Below are 18,688 nucleotides of genomic sequence, written 5' to 3'. Positions count from 1 at the left end.
CCTCAAAGTTCAGGGACCAGAATCTGAAGGCTAAGACGGTGCTGGCCCAGCTGTAGGAAAGTTCCTCTTCCACCATGGGGCTGAGGACACTTGTGGGAGTTCAGGGATGCTGCTTTTCCCTTTGGTGATGCTCTCCCCACCAGGCCTAGGTAACAGCAGCCCACACTTTGCATGAAAGGGAGCAAGCTGAATTTGCTAAGGAAATGCATCAAGAAAATGAGGCCTTCACTCCACCTGTGGAGATTTGCATGTGGTCAGGAGGAGGCAGGCCAGGGCTTTCCTGTGCAAACCCTGCGGCCAGGCAGCCCCCAACAAGTCAGTCCTCTGACCAGAGGGCCTCTGCAGCCAAAAGCCAGGCCAGCACAAGGAGGGAGGCTGAAGGAAAGAAAAGGCCTGGGGATACAGTGGGGCCTAACAGGTTCAAGTCTGACTGGTGAACAGTGGCAGGGAATCTAGGACTTAAAAATAATGGGCTTCTTCTTTTTTTAACCTTAGAATCAAACCATGTATCCAAGGCCGAGAGTGGTAAGGGTTAGGTAATGGGGGTTAAGTGACTTGCCCAGGGTCACACGGCTGGGAAGTGTCTGAAGCCAAATTTGAACCCGGGACCTCCTGTCTCTAGGCCTGGCTCTCCATCCACTGAGCCACCCGGCTACCCCCAGATAATGGGCAAGAACTGTCTTACATTTCTATCAGAAACCTCAGCTCAATGCTTTTGCACACAGGAAGTATTTAATAAACGCTATTCATTCATTCATTCTAGATCAGCAGCGAAGTGGAGTCTTGGATAAAAGCCTGGAATTGGCAAGATTCACTTTGAAGCCAGCTTCAGTCCCCTGGGACCCTGAGCAAGTCCTTGACCCTCAGTTTGCCTTAGTTTCCTCATTTAGAAAATAAAAGCATCTACCTTTCAGGATTGTTGGGAAAATCAAATGAGATTTGGAAAACTCTTAGTAAACCTTCAAGTATGATAGAAATGATATTATTATCCAAAGTGACTCAAATGGACCTATGATTTCAATGCCACAGATATGCCTTCCAAAAATGCAGATGCCAACCAATGGGAACCCTGTCCATTTTCTCCCATTAGTCTGTCCCAGGGAATCTCTCCTTCCAGTGCACCATGACCTTCCTCGTTTTCCCTGCCCATAACAGAAAAGACCGGAGCTCTCCCCAGTGACCAACTTTTCTTTGTGGATTATACATGTCTCCTATCTCATGGTTTTTGCTAGTTCTTCTCATTCCTTATCTGTACTGTAGCCCACTTAGCAACCTCTCCACAGCCACAGGTCACACCTGCAGAATACTGCTAACAAAAAGGTGAGCCTTTAATTTGGGGACCATAAGCAATTATAAATAAATAATATAAATAAATAATAAAAATAACATAATTTATTTTTTATTACATTTAAAATTTTATATTATGTTTTAAAAGTAAATAATAAAATTTAAATGAAAATAATTATAAATAAATAAGCAAATAATTTAAAAAACACCACAGCAATTTTCCAGAGAAAAACTGGTCTGCTTTCCTGAACTTATTTAATTCAGGCCCAACTTATCCATCTGCTCAGTCTGTCTAAGGTAATACCAAAACACGAGGGAGAGTTTTTTGAACTGGCCCATTTAGTCCATTTAGAATCCATCATCATGGCCTAGCAGTACCAGATCCTAAACTGTACTAGAAAGCAGAGATCATCAAAACAATCTGGCACTGGCTAAAAAATAGAAGCGGGAATCAATGAAATAGACATGGAGTAAAAGACCTCAGCAATGTGGTGTTTGATAAATCCACAGATCCCAGCAGCTTTTGGGATAAGAATTCATTACTTGACAAAAACTGCTGGGAAAATAGGAAATCAGGATGGGCAAAATCAGGTTTAGATCAATAGCTCATATTTTCTACAAAGATAAGGTCAACATGATTATATGATTTAAAGATAAAGAGTAGAATCCACCCTTATATTGCCCAGCCCACATTCTCCAACTTTCTATCTATTTTTAGATCCTTTTCTTCTTATTATATTAAGTTTTATATTTATTATACATAATATAAGTGATTAATATTTATTAAGTTTTGTGTTATGCCTTAGATTTTAGTGTTTTAATATTATTTTATATATTATTTATAACATATGTAATCATTTTTAATATTGTAATTACTATATTATTATCTATTAGAATCAATACTGTGTATTGGTGCCCAGGATCACAAAGCCAGGAAGTATCTGAAGTACTGGGGACGGAATGGATCCCAGCCCCGCCCCCATCCCCCCTTTTGGGCCTGGCTCTCTGTCTACAGAGCCCCTGAGTCGCAGCCTGAATGCTTCCTGGGAGATAGAGGTGCCCGTCCTCCCCAGCACAGTGGGGGTGCCACGGGATTACTGAAGGGTCCTCAGGGGCCACCTAGTCCAAGTCTCTGGGTTATAGACAGGGAAACAGACCCAGGAAGTGAAATTGCTCGCCTGACGTCATCAGGTGGTAATTGTCAGATGTGGGACTCCAAAGCCAGGCTGCTCCCAAGCCCAGGAAGATGCAGGACAGAGAGAGGCTCCTTGATCTTAGCAGGGGGTGCAAGTGGCTTCTCAGATCTCTGTTCCAGGGTCTCTAAGCTGTCAGCCTCAGGCCCCCCGGGGGCTTTTTGAACATCAGCTGCTTGCCAAACTCCCATGTTTTCTTGTTCCTCCATGTCTGTCTATGCCCCGAGGCTTGTCCTCTGATAACTGTCTGCTAGAAAATTAGAGTCCCTCAGAGGCCCGTGTTTGCTGCAGCAAGCATGGCAGAACAAGGCCTCCCTCTCATTAAAGGAAAGGAAACGTTCCCTGAATCCTGGCAGCCTGCGGAGGAGGAGGCCTTTCCACCTGAGCGGGGGAGAGGAAGGGCCTCTATTTCCTATGCTGTAAAACAGGAATAATCCGGCCTATAAGAGGGATGTAATGTATCTGCTTGATGGATTCAAAAGCTTCTGTGAGATTCAGAGATACACTAAAGAGCTCATAAAAAATATCTATAGTTTTTGATTTGGACGTAAAAAAAAGTTAAAGCCCCCCCTCATTACCTGGGACAGTCTACCTGTTTTTTAGATGTTGTCTCTCCCATTAGAAAGAAAGCACGGTGAGGGCAGGGGCTGGATGCACGTTCCTTGATTTTGTCAATGACTATTTTTATTTATTTGTTACAAATTACACTTATTAACCAACGTCCACAACAGCTTTCTATAGTTTTCTGATCCGAACTGTCTCCCTCTCTTCTTCCTTCTCCCCTCCTGGAGCTGGGTTAGACACACTTCCTTTGTTTTTAATAACTGCTTACTGGAGGGCTTCTCTAAGACAACCCCTCGCCCTGGCACGGTGTCTTGTGTGCAGGAGGCGCTTAGTAAGTGTCTGTTGAATTTAACTTGATTGTTTTGACATGGCTTTATAAGACGATGGTAACTTTTTTTTAATCTTTACCTTCCACCTTAGGATCAATACTAAGGCAGAAGAGAGGTGAGGGCTAGCCAATGGGGTGAAGTGACTTACCCAGGGTCACACAGCTAGGAAGTGTCTGAGGTCAGCCCTCTTGTCTCTTGGCTTGGTTCACTATCCACTGAGCCACCCAGCTGCTAACTTTTTGACAGCATGGAAGCAGGGTGGTCCCTCCAACCCAATAGGGACAGAGAAGAGGCACAGAGTGGTGCAGTGGATAAGAGTGTCAGGCCTGGAGTCAGGAGGACCCGAGTTCAAATCTAGTCACAGGCACATCCTCGCTGTGAGATCCTGGGCAAGTCACATCTTTGCCTCAGTTTCCTCATCTGTTAAATGAACTGGAGAAGGCAGCGGCCAATGACTCCTCTTTATGTGCCAAGAAAACTCCAAAGTGGGTCAGAAAGAGTTGAATGGGATTGAAATAACTGAACAAGAAAATGGTACCTGGGAGAAGAGCCCCCTCTTGTGGGCCCGAACCTTGGGACAGAGGAGACAGGAACTCCAGAAGAGGCTGGCCAAACCCATTAGGATCGGAAAGTCCGGTGTGAGAGCTGGGACAAGCAGCCCTGGCTCTCTGGGGTACTGGGAAGAGGAATGGAGTCTAGTTCACAAGGGAGCCATTGATTTGGCCTCAGAAACGTCCTAGCTGTGTGACCCTGGGTAAGTCACGTAACCCTGATGAGCTACTAAAAAAATAATACTGGCTTCGACCCTTCCGAGTTGTGGGATCCTGGGCAAGTGCCTTGACCTGGGTGCCTCAGTTTCCTCGTCACAGTTGGACTGAACAACCTTCAATCACTCTATGACTGCTTCAGAGCGGTCCGGGCCAGGCCGTGGGGCCCCAGTTGGGAGGGGTGTGAGGCTCCTGGTCCCCTCTGGTTCCCCCAGGCCTTCCTCCACAGAGAGGCCCTGCGGTGGCCTCAGGGAGTGAGCAGGGCTGCCCCTAGGCCGGCTTGGGCCTGTGTCCTCTGGGCTAGAGCAGCAGCACTGGCCACTCCAGGCTTCCCCGGCCAGAGGCTCTTGTGAATGCCGAGGGGGGTCTTTCCTCTCTTTTGTACTCCCGGGGGGCTTCCATGAGGAAGGAAAAAGGGCCCTGGGAAACCAGAGAGCTGCTGGGACAGGGAGGGAGCTTGATAAAGAAAAGCAGGATAAAGCAGAGCTGCGGGGATAGGCAGGAGGCGGGGACTGTCCTGCGACAAGGGGCGCAGCAGGAGGAGGCGACGAGGGGGAGGGGTCAGCAGGCCGGGCCTGGGGGTGGCCGGGAGGGCAGAGTTGGGGAGCGGCCACACACGGGCCAGACAAATCGCCCTTTCAGTGGGACAGGCCCCCTGGGGCCCGCCGTAAAGCAGCCCCAGCCTCCGGGGAGAGGCTGACAGTTTCCTGATGGCTCCTGCTGGGCCGGCTGCTTTGGGGACTCATTGTGTAGCAGGAGGAGGTCCCGGGAGGCCGCACCTGGGAGGCTGGGGAAGGGGGGAGCCCTGTGGGAAAGGGCTAAAGGATCCCCTCCTCCTGCCCACACCCAGGAGGCCCGACAGCCTCCCCCCCAAGCAGAAACCATTTTGACCCAAAGGAATGACCTCAAATTCAGAGAAGGGAGGCTGAAGCTGGGAGAAAAAGCTGGCATGAGGCTTCCCAGGAGAGTCTGAAGGGGAGGGGGAGCCGAGAACACCCCATCCCAGAACCCCAGAAACCTCCCAGAGAGACCAGGAGCAGAGAGAAGCCTGGAGGGAGGCCACACTGACTCAGAGCATCGGCTCCGGGGCTTGGGGATGTTTGGCCCAGAAAGGGAAGCTGGCCCACGGACTTTGGCACTATCCTGAGGAAGGGGGTGCTTCTAGGGAAAATGTGCTGGCCAGGAGAGCCGAGGGTCACCTATCTAGCAAGCCCCCTGATGGGCTAGAGAGCCGGCCCTGGAGAAGCCAGACCAATGTGCAAATGTTCCATCTGAGAATCCTGGAGATAAGTCCCTTTCCCGTGCCTCAGTTTCCCCTGCTGTCAGGTGAGGAGGTGCAGAGATGCCTCTGCAGGGCCCCAAGAAACTCTCTAACCTGTAGAGAAGGGACTGATTTGTGTGAGGAATCTCACCCCAGGACCTTCCCCCAGGCCAGTATGATGTCACAGCTGGGAGGGAGGTGGCCTTCCATCTGGGCTGGGTGACCCTGGCCAAGTCACTTGACCCCCAGGGCCTTGGCACTCTGCTGCCTTAGAACTAATACGCAGTATTGATTCTAAGCCATTTGGGGTACGTTTCCACTGAGGAGTCCACAGGCTTCCCTGGTGGTGGGGGCCGAAGGACGTGAACCAAGAATCAATCCTAAGACCCGAGGAAAGGGTCTGAACCAAAGCAACCCAACCCACCAGCTAACTTGCCTCACCCGTGAGCTCCTGGACAAAAGGGACAGTTTAGGGCTTTTCTAGGATCGCAGGCCCCCATAAACACTTTTTGGTAGATGGACTGATGGAGAATTTCCCCCCTTTGAAAAACCAGGGGACAGCTGGGTGGCTCAGTGGATTGAGAATCAGGCCCAGAGACGGGAGGTCCTGGGTTCAAATCTGACATCAGACACTTCCCTTACCACTCTTTTGCCTAGGAACCAATAGCCAGTATTGATTCTAAGCCAGGGAGGGAAAGAGAGGAAAGAAGGAAGGAAAAGAGAGAGAGAGAGGAAGGAAGGAAGGAAGGAAGGAAAGGAGAGAAAGAGAAAGAAAGTAAAGATGGAAGAAGAGACAGAGAAAAGAAAAAGAAAGAATGAAAAAGAAAACCAGGATCATAGTCTGTCCCTCTGACAAGGACTCCCCCAAACAGCCACAGGGATGAGGTAGACTTGGGGACTCCACGGAAGGCCCTTCCTGGGCCCTGAATGCAGCCCAGAACAGGCAGACCCAACTTTAATCCCTCCCTGAGCTGGGCTTTTCCATGAGTTGCTACAGCAACGGCGGCTGTCTGAGAAGGAAGAGAGGCATTTCTGGACGGTTCCCGACCAAGAGAAGAGAGATGAGAGCACAAACAGGAGTCACCTGGCTGTTCTTGGAGCGGCTCCTGAAGGGGGAAGATGGGCTTCGGGGGCCAGACCATGTAGAGGGCCCCTCTCTGGGCCATGGCCTAAAGCATGACAACCAGAGCGCAGGTCAAAATGGGGGGAGATGGGGGAAAGGGAGGAAGATGGAAAGGAGGGCTGCTCCCCACTGAAAAGTCCTGGGGGGGGGGGGTATAAATTGCCACCCCACTGAGAGGGCTCCCCACAACCCCCCCCCCAAGGGATCCCAAACCAGGGCCACAGACTCAGCCTGAGGAAAGTGAGGCTGTTAGTCTGTCAGCCAGGCCCAAGGCCTATTTATGGGCAAAGCAATCGGGAAAATTTATAGGCACTTTTCATCCTAATTAGAAGCAGGATACCTTTTAATGGGAAGCAGATCTGGGGGAGAGATGTAAGAAAGAAGAAAAGAAAGCCAAAGGGAGAGGGAAAGGGAGAAAGATGGAAAGAGAGAGCGGGAAGCGACAGGAGGAGAGGGAGAAGGTGAGGAGAGGGAAGGGAGAAGGAAGCCAGGAAGGGGAGAAGGAGAGAAGGGAGAAGGAAGCCAGGAAGGAGAGAGGACGAGGCTGTCCTCGCCTTTCCTTTGAAATAAATTACCCAGGTCTGACCCAACAGGCCCAGGGCTACATGGGCAACTGCATCATCCAGGGAGGGAACCTCACATATCTCCTTGTATCACTAAGTGTCTGTTTAGAAGTCTGTATGTGTAAGCACAGCTGCTGGCCAAAGGTCATCCCAAGGCAGCCCACAGATGCTGGAATTCCCAGACCCCACATCGACAATGATAAGAGCTAGTCTGTGAGGATGCATGAAGGCTGGTGGTTAACAACGTACCGTATGACAGATGGGGGCAATGAGGAGGGAGGGAAGGAGGGAAGAAGGTAGGGGGAGAGGAGAGAGAAAGAAGAGAGGAGGGAGAGGAGAGTCAGGGAGAGAAGCAGGGAAGAAAGGCAGGCAGACAAAGAGACAGAGACAAGGGGGAGAGGAAATAAGAGAGATATGAACAGAGGACAAGAGAGAGACAGAGAGAAAAGGGGAAGAAGACAGAGACAGAAGACAAAAGAGAAAAAGAAAGAAGAGAGAGGAGAGAAGGACAAAAGAGAAAGACAGAGGACGAGAGAGAGAGAGAGACAGAGACAGAGAGAGAGAGAGAGAGAGAGAGAGAGAGAGAGAGAGAGAGAGAGAGAGAGAGAGAGAGAGAGAGAGAGAGAGAGAAAGAGAAAGAGAGAGAGATGGAGATTGTTATACTCCACACAGACTGGTGGTCCAAAGTATGGCCTGTCAGGAGATCAGTCCATGGTCAGTGTGGCCATTGTCCCTGAGGCTAGGGAACCAAGTACACAGGTCGAAATTACTCTCAAAGTACAATTCATATTGTAGACATAAGACGTTCCAAGGGCAAAGGCTTCAGGCATTGTGGGAAAACTGCCAGGGTCATTTAAAAAAATTTCCAGATGAAAACAGTTTTCACAACAAATGTCTCTGATAAAGGTCTGATTCCTCAAATTCATAAAGAATTAAGTCAAATCTATGAGTACAAGTGGTTCCCCAATTGACAAATGGTTAAAGAATATGAATAGCATTTTTCTATCTATATAAGGAAAGCTATCTATAGTCATATGAAAAAATGTTAAACTATCGAATGTTTTGCATGATAATACATGTATTTTCCAGATTGAATTGCCTGTCAGCACCAGGAAGGGGAAGGGAATGGAGGGAGGCAGGGAGGGAGATAAGTTCAATCATACAACTTAGGAAAATTAATGTGGAAACTTGATATTACATGTAATTGATTACAATAAAATAAAATACTATCAATTAGAGAAATCCAAGTTGAAACAACTACCTCACAACTACCAGATAGGCTACTATAGACATATGAAAAAATATTCTAAAGTACTGTTGATTACAAAAAAGAACTCACAGCTATTGGACTGGCAAACATGACAGTAAAAGAAAGTGAAAAAGGGTGAAAGGGATGTAGCAAAACTGGGATAATAACACATTATTGGCGGAATTCTGAATGGATCCAGCCATTCTGGAAGGCAACTTGGAACTCTGCCCCAAGGACTATAAAACTGTGCATAACCTTTTATCTAGTAATATCACTATAAGGTCTGTATCCTAAAAGGATAAAAAAAGAAAAAAAGACCTATTTGTACCATAATATTTATTAACAGCCCTTTTAGTGGTGGCAAAAGAATCGGAAAATTGAGGGAATTTTCCCCATCAAGTGGGGAATAGCTGGACATATTTTTGATATACTGATGATGATGGAACACTATTTATCAGAAATGATGACCAGGATGAGTTCGAAAAACCTGAGAAGACTTACATAAACAGATGCAGAGTGAAGTGAACAGAACCAGAATACTGTAGCCAGTCACAGCCACTGTATAGATTTTGCTACTCTCAGCAATACAATGTTCCAAAACAAGTCTGAAGACAGAGAATGCTACCCACCTCCAGCGAAAGAAAGGATCGAGTCAGATTGAAGCAAACTATTAAAAAAAATGTTCTCAGCTCTACAGAAGGGAGCCCCTGGGGCTCGTGTTAACGGAGCTTTCTGGGGAACAGGGACAATTTCTGTCACACTACAGTCACTCATGTGTCTGTGGGGAGGAACCAGAAGACCAACAACATAACAAGGTAAATAATGATCACCACTTTGAAAGACTTAATCTAATTGAGATAGACAGAGTCCAGAGGACCTCTCATGAAAGGCATCCCTCGCCTCCTAACAGAGAGAGGTGAAGGGCTGGCGATGCAGCCTGGGACGCACATTGAGGGGGGCAGGTGATTTTCTGACCAGTGTAGAAGTGATCAATCCCTTCCTTTTCAATCCTAACTACCTTCCCATGGCCTCTGGAGAAGGGGATCCAGCTCAGCCCCTCTAAATAAGGAATGGAGCCCCTGCGATGACCAGGGATGCTGAGCCCCAAATCTGGAGAACAAACACTCACGTTTAATTCCCTGCTGACCCAACCTGCAAAGGTTAGGGGTTTGGTTCAAGAGGGTTCTGGGAAAGAACTGGAGGAAAGAGGGCCCCCCAGACCCGGCTGTGGGTAAATGGGTAGGGGTGTTTTTAGGGAGAAAGCTGACACACGCTGAAATATTGGATGGACCCCTCACCTCCACTTGGTGGCCACTAAAGCTCACTTGGCCAGGATGCTCTTGGCGGTGAGAAATGCCCTAGAAACTCGTCCCCTGCCTTCCCATGGTCTCTTCCCATGTGGATGGAAATGGGAACTTGGAGGGAGAGAGGCTGGGGAAGTGAGCAGAGGGGGAGACCAGGGGAGTCTCATCCCCTGCCTTCCCTTGGTCTCTTCCAGTGTGGATACTAGGATGGAGACCATGGGAGTCTGGCTGGGGCTGAGGCACATGGGAGGAATGGGATGGGGTACCATGGTATTCCTGCCTTCTGTATACCAGGCCTGTAGAGGTCCTATAGGATCCATGCACTAAATCCAATCAATTAATTAAACGAATTAAAATCAGATAATAAAATAATACAGAATCCTCCCCTCCCCAAATGAATGACCTGAGACCACCACAGGCCAGTGCTCCTGGGCAGCCCGGCCTCCCTCTGCTGGTCCTCAAGCACCCCCATCCACCCTTGGCTGCTACATTCCAGCAATCAGAAATGGACAAAGATGTGAGTGACTTACGGAATAGCCTCGTCCGGAGAAGGCCTGCGCGGAGCTCTGTGGGAGGAAGGACAGTCACAGTCAGTCACATCCCAGGACACCGAAAAATGGGCAAGTTTTTCATTAGAATGGGAGCCCTCAGAGGGCAGGGGCTTAGCTTTGTCTCTGAAATCCCAGCACCAGCACGGTGCCTGGCACGTAACAGGGGATGGATACATAAATGAATAACATTGGTGAGTGGAACTGTAGAAAGGACTCCCACTGGAGGAGGGATTTAGGGACCTTTCAAGGTCCCTCCCTCTGGAATTCCTCCCACTGGGGTACTGGACATCACTCCCCTGGCTCAAAAACCTTCTGTGGCTCCCTACTGCCAAACTCCTCAGCATGGTACCTAAGGCTCTCCACTATCTGCCCTCTTTTTTCCCAGCCTTATTTCCCATGACTTCTCTTCATACACTATAGACTGCAGCTAAATCCTACACAGCCTTATCTTGAGAAAAGCAACTGATTGACTTGGGTTCGAATGCTGGAGGGATAGGCACTGTGCATTAAAGGATAGAGGCTCAGGGACTTGTGTGTAACATGGGAAGAAGGCCTAGATGGCCTCTGAGGTCCCTCTAGGCTCTAGACTTTGATTCTCTATCCTCAGCCACCTCCCCTGGAAGCTTCCTTCAGTTCCTGGAAAAGTGACTTCCTCTCTTTAGAATTTCTTAGAGCACTTTAATCCATCAACCAAGAAAATGTTTTTATTATTATGCACTGACTTGTTCAGTCATGTCAGATGGCCTTGGTGCAGTTGAAAGTTCAAAGTTGTAAAACCTTAAATAGATTTATTTTACTCAAATAGCTTTTAAAAATTTAATAAAGGGGCAGCTGGGTGGCTCACTAGATAAAGAGATTCTGGGTTCAAATCTAGCCTCAGATAGTTCTAGTCTGTGTGACCCTGGGCAAGTCACTTAACCTTCAAAAGCCTAGCCCTTATGGCTCTTCTGCCTTGAAATTGCGTGGGATGAAATTTGCACATTATTCCCCAATATACATTGATGAGTATTAGTAATCACAGATTGGCAACTTCCTATTGAAAAATAATGAAGTTAGGTGCCCTCCACGAGGAGGTATCAATCTCTCCTTTTGAAGAGTAGAAACCCTAAGACGGAAGGTGAGGGTTTAAAAAAAAAAATTAAAAGAATTTGTTTACAAGTTTCTCAGCCCTCCCCCCGCTCCCCTCCCCTCCTCCTAGAAGGCATCACATTAGATTTGATTCTATAGATGGTGTCTTCCAGGTTTCCATTTCTCAGTTCATCCTCTGGAGGTGACATTCACAAGTTAGTCTTCAAGCAATACATCTATAGATGTACAGAATGTTCTCTTGGTTCCACTCATTTCACTGTTCATTATCTCACCAAGTTCTTTCCAAGTTTTTAAAAAAATTAGCCTGATCATTGTTTCTTAGGGAGCAGAAGCGCTCCCTCACCACCCTATGCTGCAGTGCGTTCAGCCATTCCCCCTTGATGGGCAGCCCCTCGATTTCCTGACCCTGCAGAGAGAGCTGTTGGCGGTATTTGGGAACACACACGTTCTTTTCCCTTTGCCTTGAGCTCCTCAGGAAGCAGACCTAGCAATGACGTTGCTGCGTCGAATGGCATAAATACAGGGTTTCAGAACTCCCCGGCGCCATCCAAAGGGCTCTCCAAAGTGCCTGGATCAGTTCACGGTTCCAACGATGGTGTATCAGCGTCCGTCCCCAACATCCTGCCTCCCTTCCAACGTGCTGCCTGCATCAGGTTAGCCAGTGTTAGCCGAGCGGGTAGGAGATATCTCCGAATTTTAAGTTTTATGGATACCTTTTGGGATCAAAGTGCTTTATGCTTAGACTCTAGGGGGCCATCCAGTCTACTAAGCACAACCTCAGCCTACTGCCCTCAGACAAAAGAAAAACTTAATAAAAACAATCCACGCAGCCACCAAATCCAGCAACATACACCCATCCATAGGCCTCCATTTCTCTACCAAAGGGAAGAAGGAATACATCGCCATCGTTCTCTAGGTCAAAGTTGGTTATGGCTGTCACAACCACAGTCCAAACTGGAATTTATTATAGAGTGGCATATAATATAATATAATATAATATAATATAATATAATATAATATAATATAATATAATATAATATAATATAATATAATATAATATAATATAATATAATATAATATAATATAACATAATATAACATAATATAATATAACATAATATAATATAACATAATATAATAATATAATATAACATATTATATTATAATATTATAATATAATATGACAATAGAATACATGGTATAATAGAATATAAATACTTAAATATAACAACTCTAATATAGTTAATATATTTAAAATAATGATATTAAAATAGCATATTTAATAATAATAAATCATTATATATTGTATTATATTATATTATGACTGACAAGTCATAGGCCCAGACCAATAACTATCAATCAACAAGAATTTCTTAAGCACCTACTCTGCGTGCACTTTGCAAAGTACTTTATCTACTTATCTCATTTGATCCTTATAACATCTCTTTTAAGATTGGTGCTATTATCTCTCTTAAAAACAAAAACAACAAACAAACAAACAAATAAAAAACAACCCTTACCTTCTGTCTAGTTCCAACATAATATAATATAATATAATATAATATAATATAATATAATATAATATAATATAATATAATATAATATAATATAATATAATATAATATAATATAATGTGATATAATGTGATATAATGTGATATACTATTATAATTATTGTTATATAATATATAAAATAAAATATAATGTGTGAGGTCCTCCCTACTTCAGGCCTGTTCTCTATCCTCTGAGCCACCCAGGGGCCCCATCTCCTGTTTTATAGATCAGAAAGGATCAGTGCCTCTCCTTCAGCGCGGGCTATCCCATCCCTGGATGGCACATCTCTGATGCACAGAAGCTCTGGCTGCCTTCAGAGGCCGCCTCCTCCAGCAGGCCTATCCTGATCCCCGTGGGTGCCTTTACTGCCTAAATGACGTCTATTTGCAAGCTCTCCGAGGGCAGGCCTCTTCCATTTTCACCTCTGAACTCTCCAGGGCCTGGGATGCTGGTCCAAACCAGGGACCTAATAAATGGGGATGGAAAGCGGAAGGCATGCCTGGCCAGGGCCCGAAAGCTGCTAGGGTCACAGGGTAGTTGAACCCAGGTCTTTCTGCCTCCAAGTTCAGGATTCTATCCATCTGCTTCATAAAATGTTGGCGGCCTGGAACCGAACTGAAGTCCAAGGCCAGAGCATGCGAGACTTTCTGGAGCTCCCACCCGCACAGCCCGGCGCTATCTCCCTTCTACATAAAACCGAACAGGGATCTGATTCATTGCATTTTATGGGTGGAATAATTCTGACACATGCCAGGGGCTCTGGCCCCTGCCCGAGAGGAAAAGCTGCCTATTCCCGGAATATTTCTCTCCAAGGCAAAATAGAGAATTTATGGCGAAGGGAAGGGATCCTGCTTCTTACACAGGGACCTGAAGGGACGGACGCGTTTGACGTAAGGGAAGTGGGTCCTGGGCCAACTTGCCTGGGCCTTGGGGGAAGGAGGAAGACTTCGGCCAGAGGTAGGAGGCCCTGGACCAGATTTAGGGGAATGAAGGATTGGATGATCACGGACTGGAGCTGGAAAGGAAATGGGGGGGGGGGGGGGGGGGGGGGCTGGCCTTGTCCAGCCTTGTCTTTTCCTGGAGGAAGAAAACGGGGTTTCCTGGGTAAGAGATTTGCCACGATGCCAGCGCTTGAAAGCATCTTCTCTGGGAGATTCATGGCTCTGGCTGGTGAGGAGGGCCTGGGTTCCAGGGGTGCTTCTCGTGGCCTAAGGCCCAGGATTGTACAAGGAAAGGATGTTCGGCCTGCTTGGTGGTGGAAGGCCCGTCTGACTCAGGGGAGTCAAAGGATGGCCTGGAGGGTGCAGAAGGAAGAAGCAAAAGTGACCAGAGCTCGGGCCAGTCCCCTCAGCTTCCTCCGCTGAAAAATGAGGAGGGGTCAGACTCGGAGGCCTGGAGAACCCTCCGGCTCCCTTCTACAACCCAGGGACCCTTGCGGCCTGGCTGTGGGAGAGGGGGCTGAGGAAGGGCTCCTGTCCCCTCTGGCAGGGTCCTCCTGGTCCCCTTGGCTTAGGGGGAGGGGAGGGCTGGTCCAGCTGTTGTCCCAACACCCTCCCCACCCGGCTTTCTTGCCAAGCCCTCCCCCACCCCCCACTGAGGCCCCACCTGCCAGCCCGGTCCAGGACCAATAATTGGCAATTTGGTCCTGTGCAGCAGCCCTCACACTGAGCCCTCCCTGTGCCTGGAATCTGTCTTCATTCATCAGGCCCGGGCAATTAGGCCAGAGCTCCTGCTAACTAGGGCAGGCCCGCTATCTCTCCAGCCCCCAGCACATGCAATTATGACTCCATGTTCCCATCTTGTGGTGACAAAATCGAGACGGCAGGACAATTACCCTGGGCAACTCCCCCCTGGCGCCCCCGCGGCCCTAATTACCCAGCAGCCCAGCCTTCCCCAAAGCCCCCATTATCCGGGAGGCCCCGCCCCCACCCCATCCCCATTATCCAGGCAACACCTCCCACCCCCTGCCAGGGCCCAATTATGGGCTGCCCCACCACCCAGGCCTATTTAAATGATAATGAAGGAAGAGTCATTCCTTTCAGGCTGGGAGAAAATCCATTAGCCCCAGCCCTGCTCAGGCCTGTGGGTCAGGCCTAGAGGCCTTCCTTGAAAGGCTTGAGTGGACTGGGATGCCCCACAGTCCCTGGCACAAGAGCCGGCACACAATGGCCCAAACGTCCAGAATGAGGTCACCCCCCAGTGGGGAATAAAAGCTCAGTCTGGGGTCACAGGGGGGCTGACCCACAGGGACACGTATGGACCCCCCACAAACCTCCACAATGCAGAGGTCAGCTGGCATCCTGAGGCCTAGTTCTCCCCCAATGAGGAGGCAGCTGGGCCTGCGGGCTCAGGGGACCCTGGACCTCTCCAGCAGGCCACTCCTCTTCTCAATGACCATCTCAGCTCCCTATTCAGCTCACAGAAGGCTAATCCCTTCCCCAGGCCCAACTGCCTACACAAGCCCATCCTCCAAGGAAGCATCATGACAGAAAATATAATGAATGCAGACTAGCAAGCAAGGTGACAAGGAAGGGCCCAATGGAGGGAGGGCACTGGGCTTCAGGGTAAAGCCTGAGGGACAGAAATAAGAAGGAGGAGGCCTGAATGGAGGCAAGAGAGCTGGAGTTTGGGGGTCACAACCTGGTCTCGACCACTTCCTAGTAGGGTGACCATGGGCAAGTCATTTGACTTTTCCCTGCCTCTCCACTGTAAAATGAGGATAATAACAGAATCTACCTTCTGGGGTTGCTCTAAAGGATCCAGTGAGGCAAAATCTGTAAGTCCCTGAGCCTCGGGTCCGGGCCACAGCAGCCACTTCATGAATCCTCCCTCCCAGAAGCCTTGCAGAAGTAGTGATGGGGGGACAGAGCTCTCTCCTTCTCTGTCCAAATCAAGGCTGCTGGCCATTTACTGGCTTGCTTTAATAGTGTTATGATTCAGAAGGCGGAGGAAACAATGCAAGAACTGTTATTCTGGACCAAATTACCCTGGGGGGCAAGTCTGGGCTACAGAAGGAAAGCTGGGGGGAGGGGGGCACCCCCTGTAGTCTAGATTTGGGGAAAGCCTATTTCGAATCCCTCAGAAGAGAGGGAGACCCCAGAGAAAGGCTGAGTCTGCAGATTCAGCGGAGGGGAAGCAAAATGGACTATAGCCAGGGCTGGGACCCACCTCCCCACCAAAGAGATCCAAAGGAAAAAGACCACTACATACAAAAATATAAGGAAGCTGGGAAAGCTTCAGACTGTGCTAAGACCTTGGGGACCCTCAGTATTTAGTATTTAGCTTGCTTTGTGGCAAAGAATTTGAAGTGGAGGAGGAAGGGTTGAGCAGGTGGAAGGAGATGAACGGGATGGAATATTGCTGGGCTCCAAGAAATGATGATGGGGACAGTCTCAGAAACCCGGAAGGCTCGGATGAATGGATGCAAAGTGAATGGAGTAGAATGAGGAAAACGATTATACAATTGTATATTATATATGCATTGCAATGATGAACAACTCTGAAAGGCTTGGAAACCGATCCATACAAGGATGAACTGTAATTCCAGAGCCCCCAAGATGAAACCATCCCCTTCCTCACTATTATTGATGTTAGACTCTTAAGATTTACAAAGTGCTTTACAAATATTATATTATTTGAATCTCCCAACTGTGTAATTAGAATCCGTTACCCTAAAAACTACGACCCCCAATAAAACTTTGATTTGATTTATAAAATACTTGAAGTATTGAACATTAATTTAAATCCTACACAACTCTGGGATGTTGGTGCTGTTCTTATCCTCATCTTAAGAACGTGGAAACCAAGGCAGTACGGACACCTGGCTCTCAATGCACTGAGCCACCCAGCTGCCTCCCATCAGTCTCTTTAGATAATCTAGCTATGGGGGGCAGCTGAGTAATTCAGTGCATGGAGAGCCAGGCCTAGAGATGGGAGGTCCTGGGTTCAAATATGACCTCAGATACTTCCCAGCCGTGTGACCCTGGGCAAGTCACTTGACCCCCATTGCCTAGCCCTTACTGTTCTTCTGCCTTGGAGCCAATACACAGTATTGATTCTAAGATGGAAGGTGAGGGTTTAAAAAATAAAATAAAATAAAACAAAAGAGACTGATAAGAATATAAGAAGAAAAGTCAGCCAGCTTGGATTCTCAAAAGAATCTGAGCAGGGGCAGCTAGGCAAGGCCTGGAGTTGGGAGAATTTGGGTTCAAATCTGGCCTCAGTTACTTCCTAGGTGTGGGACCCTGGGCAAGTCACTTAACTCTGTTCTCTTACCCTCTTGCCCTTCTGTCTCAGAGGACTTAGTAGGACAGAAAGTAAGGGTTAATTCACCATGGAAAGTGAGCACAAAGATTTGCTAGCACAGTCACTCTGGCGTCTGGAAGGCTAAAGTCAGAATGAGTTAAAGGCTGCAAGAAAAGCTGAGGACACCTAAAGGGCTTTGGTTTGGTTTTTAAGAGTATAGCTTAAAAAAGGGAAAGAGAAGGATCCAAGAAAGGACAAGAACAAGAACAATGTTCAGAGGAGAGAGATAAAAAGATAACAGAGAAGGAAGGACTCAGCTTAATCAGCTCCTATTTTCTCTGCCACAGAGAATGATTTTTGGATTGGAAATGTCTGAAATGCAAGATAATGGCCATTAGGGAACATCTACACGTTCTTGAAGAGCTGGAGGCTCGGTATGGGCCCTGACTAAGGTGTAGAGAAAAGGGCTGAGGCTCCTGAGGATCAATCACCATTGGAGATCTTTGGAAGACTCTGGGGATGAGCAGATACCACAGGCCTAGAGAAGGGCAAAATGGACAGGGAAGACTCTGCAAACCAGCCAGCAAGGTTGGCCCTCATTCCTGGCAAAACCCTACAACTGATGACTAAAAGCAAAGGCTGAGCGAACATGTAGCAAAGGATGAGATAACAAAGATTCGCCTGGAACAAGTCACGTCACACTAACTTAATTTCAGGTTTGGACGGGGCTATTGGATAGTCCTTGGGGGAACGCCATGGACTTGGTTCTCCTCCATTTGAGTAAAGCTCTTGATAAGAGTTTTCACAGGGACCAGAGAGAGGAGATAATAGAATCTGGTGAATTTACAGCTGCTTTATACCCCTCCCCACCCAAAGGAGTCCTGTAAGAACAGAATGTAAACAAAAGACAGCCTCCCAGAGGAGAGAGACTATGGAGGCTGGAATTCTGACTTAAAAAAATAAAAATAAAAATAAAAAACACCCAAAACAGTTAATACATAAAAACTTAATGTCTCCCCATCTCCGTTTCCTCATTTGTAAAAAGAAAGGGGTGGGGGAGGGCAGCCTTGAGGAAGCAATCATGGTCGGTTTTGTTAGGTTTTAATCAGGATTAGGAGCCACAGTTGGGCCTGGGCTGCTTCATGGTTTTATGGGTCAGGGTGGATCACCTCTGCAGGGGACAAAAGGCTGGAAAACATCATCACACACTAGAAGTTATTATTATTAACTAGATGCACAAAAATGAACATGCTAGATGACTGTGTGAGGGCCGAAACAAGGTCTAGGTGGCCAGATGGAGTGGATGTGCCACACGGAAAATGGCGGGACAAGCGTGGAGTCCTCTACAAAGGCCCCAGAGCCTGCAAGCCATTGGGAAGGGCAGGGATGGGGAGGTGCCGCACTTTGCACCCTCCACCTGGGCTAGAACTTGGTGTTTATGACAAGGTGGGACTTTGGGTGGGACCCAACAGCCTTCTTCCCCAGGAGAGTCCTGGCTTATATTATCCTGCCTCCCAAAGGGCATCAATAGAGGAAGAGGCGGACTTAGGATGGAGGTCAAGAAAAACTTGTGGAATAATGGGAGTGCAGAGGGCCCTGAATGGGGAGGCC

General features: G+C 47.7%; 1 protein-coding gene across 1 annotated transcript in view; it reads right to left on the bottom strand.

Moving 5' to 3' along the window:
• Window positions 1-18,688, bottom strand: part of FBRSL1 (fibrosin like 1) — a gene marked incomplete at its 3' end in the record, with an annotated part of 240,528 nt that overhangs the window by 105,026 nt on the left and 116,814 nt on the right. The window contains exon 4 of the mRNA XM_056820951.1: window positions 10,171-10,206. Coding sequence (XP_056676929.1) covers window positions 10,171-10,206 — 36 coding nt within the window. The remainder of the gene's footprint in view (window positions 1-10,170; window positions 10,207-18,688) is intronic.

The sequence above is a fragment of the Monodelphis domestica genome, chromosome 3 (assembly GCF_027887165.1).
Source record: "Monodelphis domestica isolate mMonDom1 chromosome 3, mMonDom1.pri, whole genome shotgun sequence".
Classification (NCBI taxonomy): Eukaryota; Metazoa; Chordata; class Mammalia; order Didelphimorphia; family Didelphidae; genus Monodelphis; species Monodelphis domestica.
The sequence above is the reverse complement of the archived record's forward strand: the minus strand, read 5'-3'. Positions and strand labels throughout refer to the sequence as shown.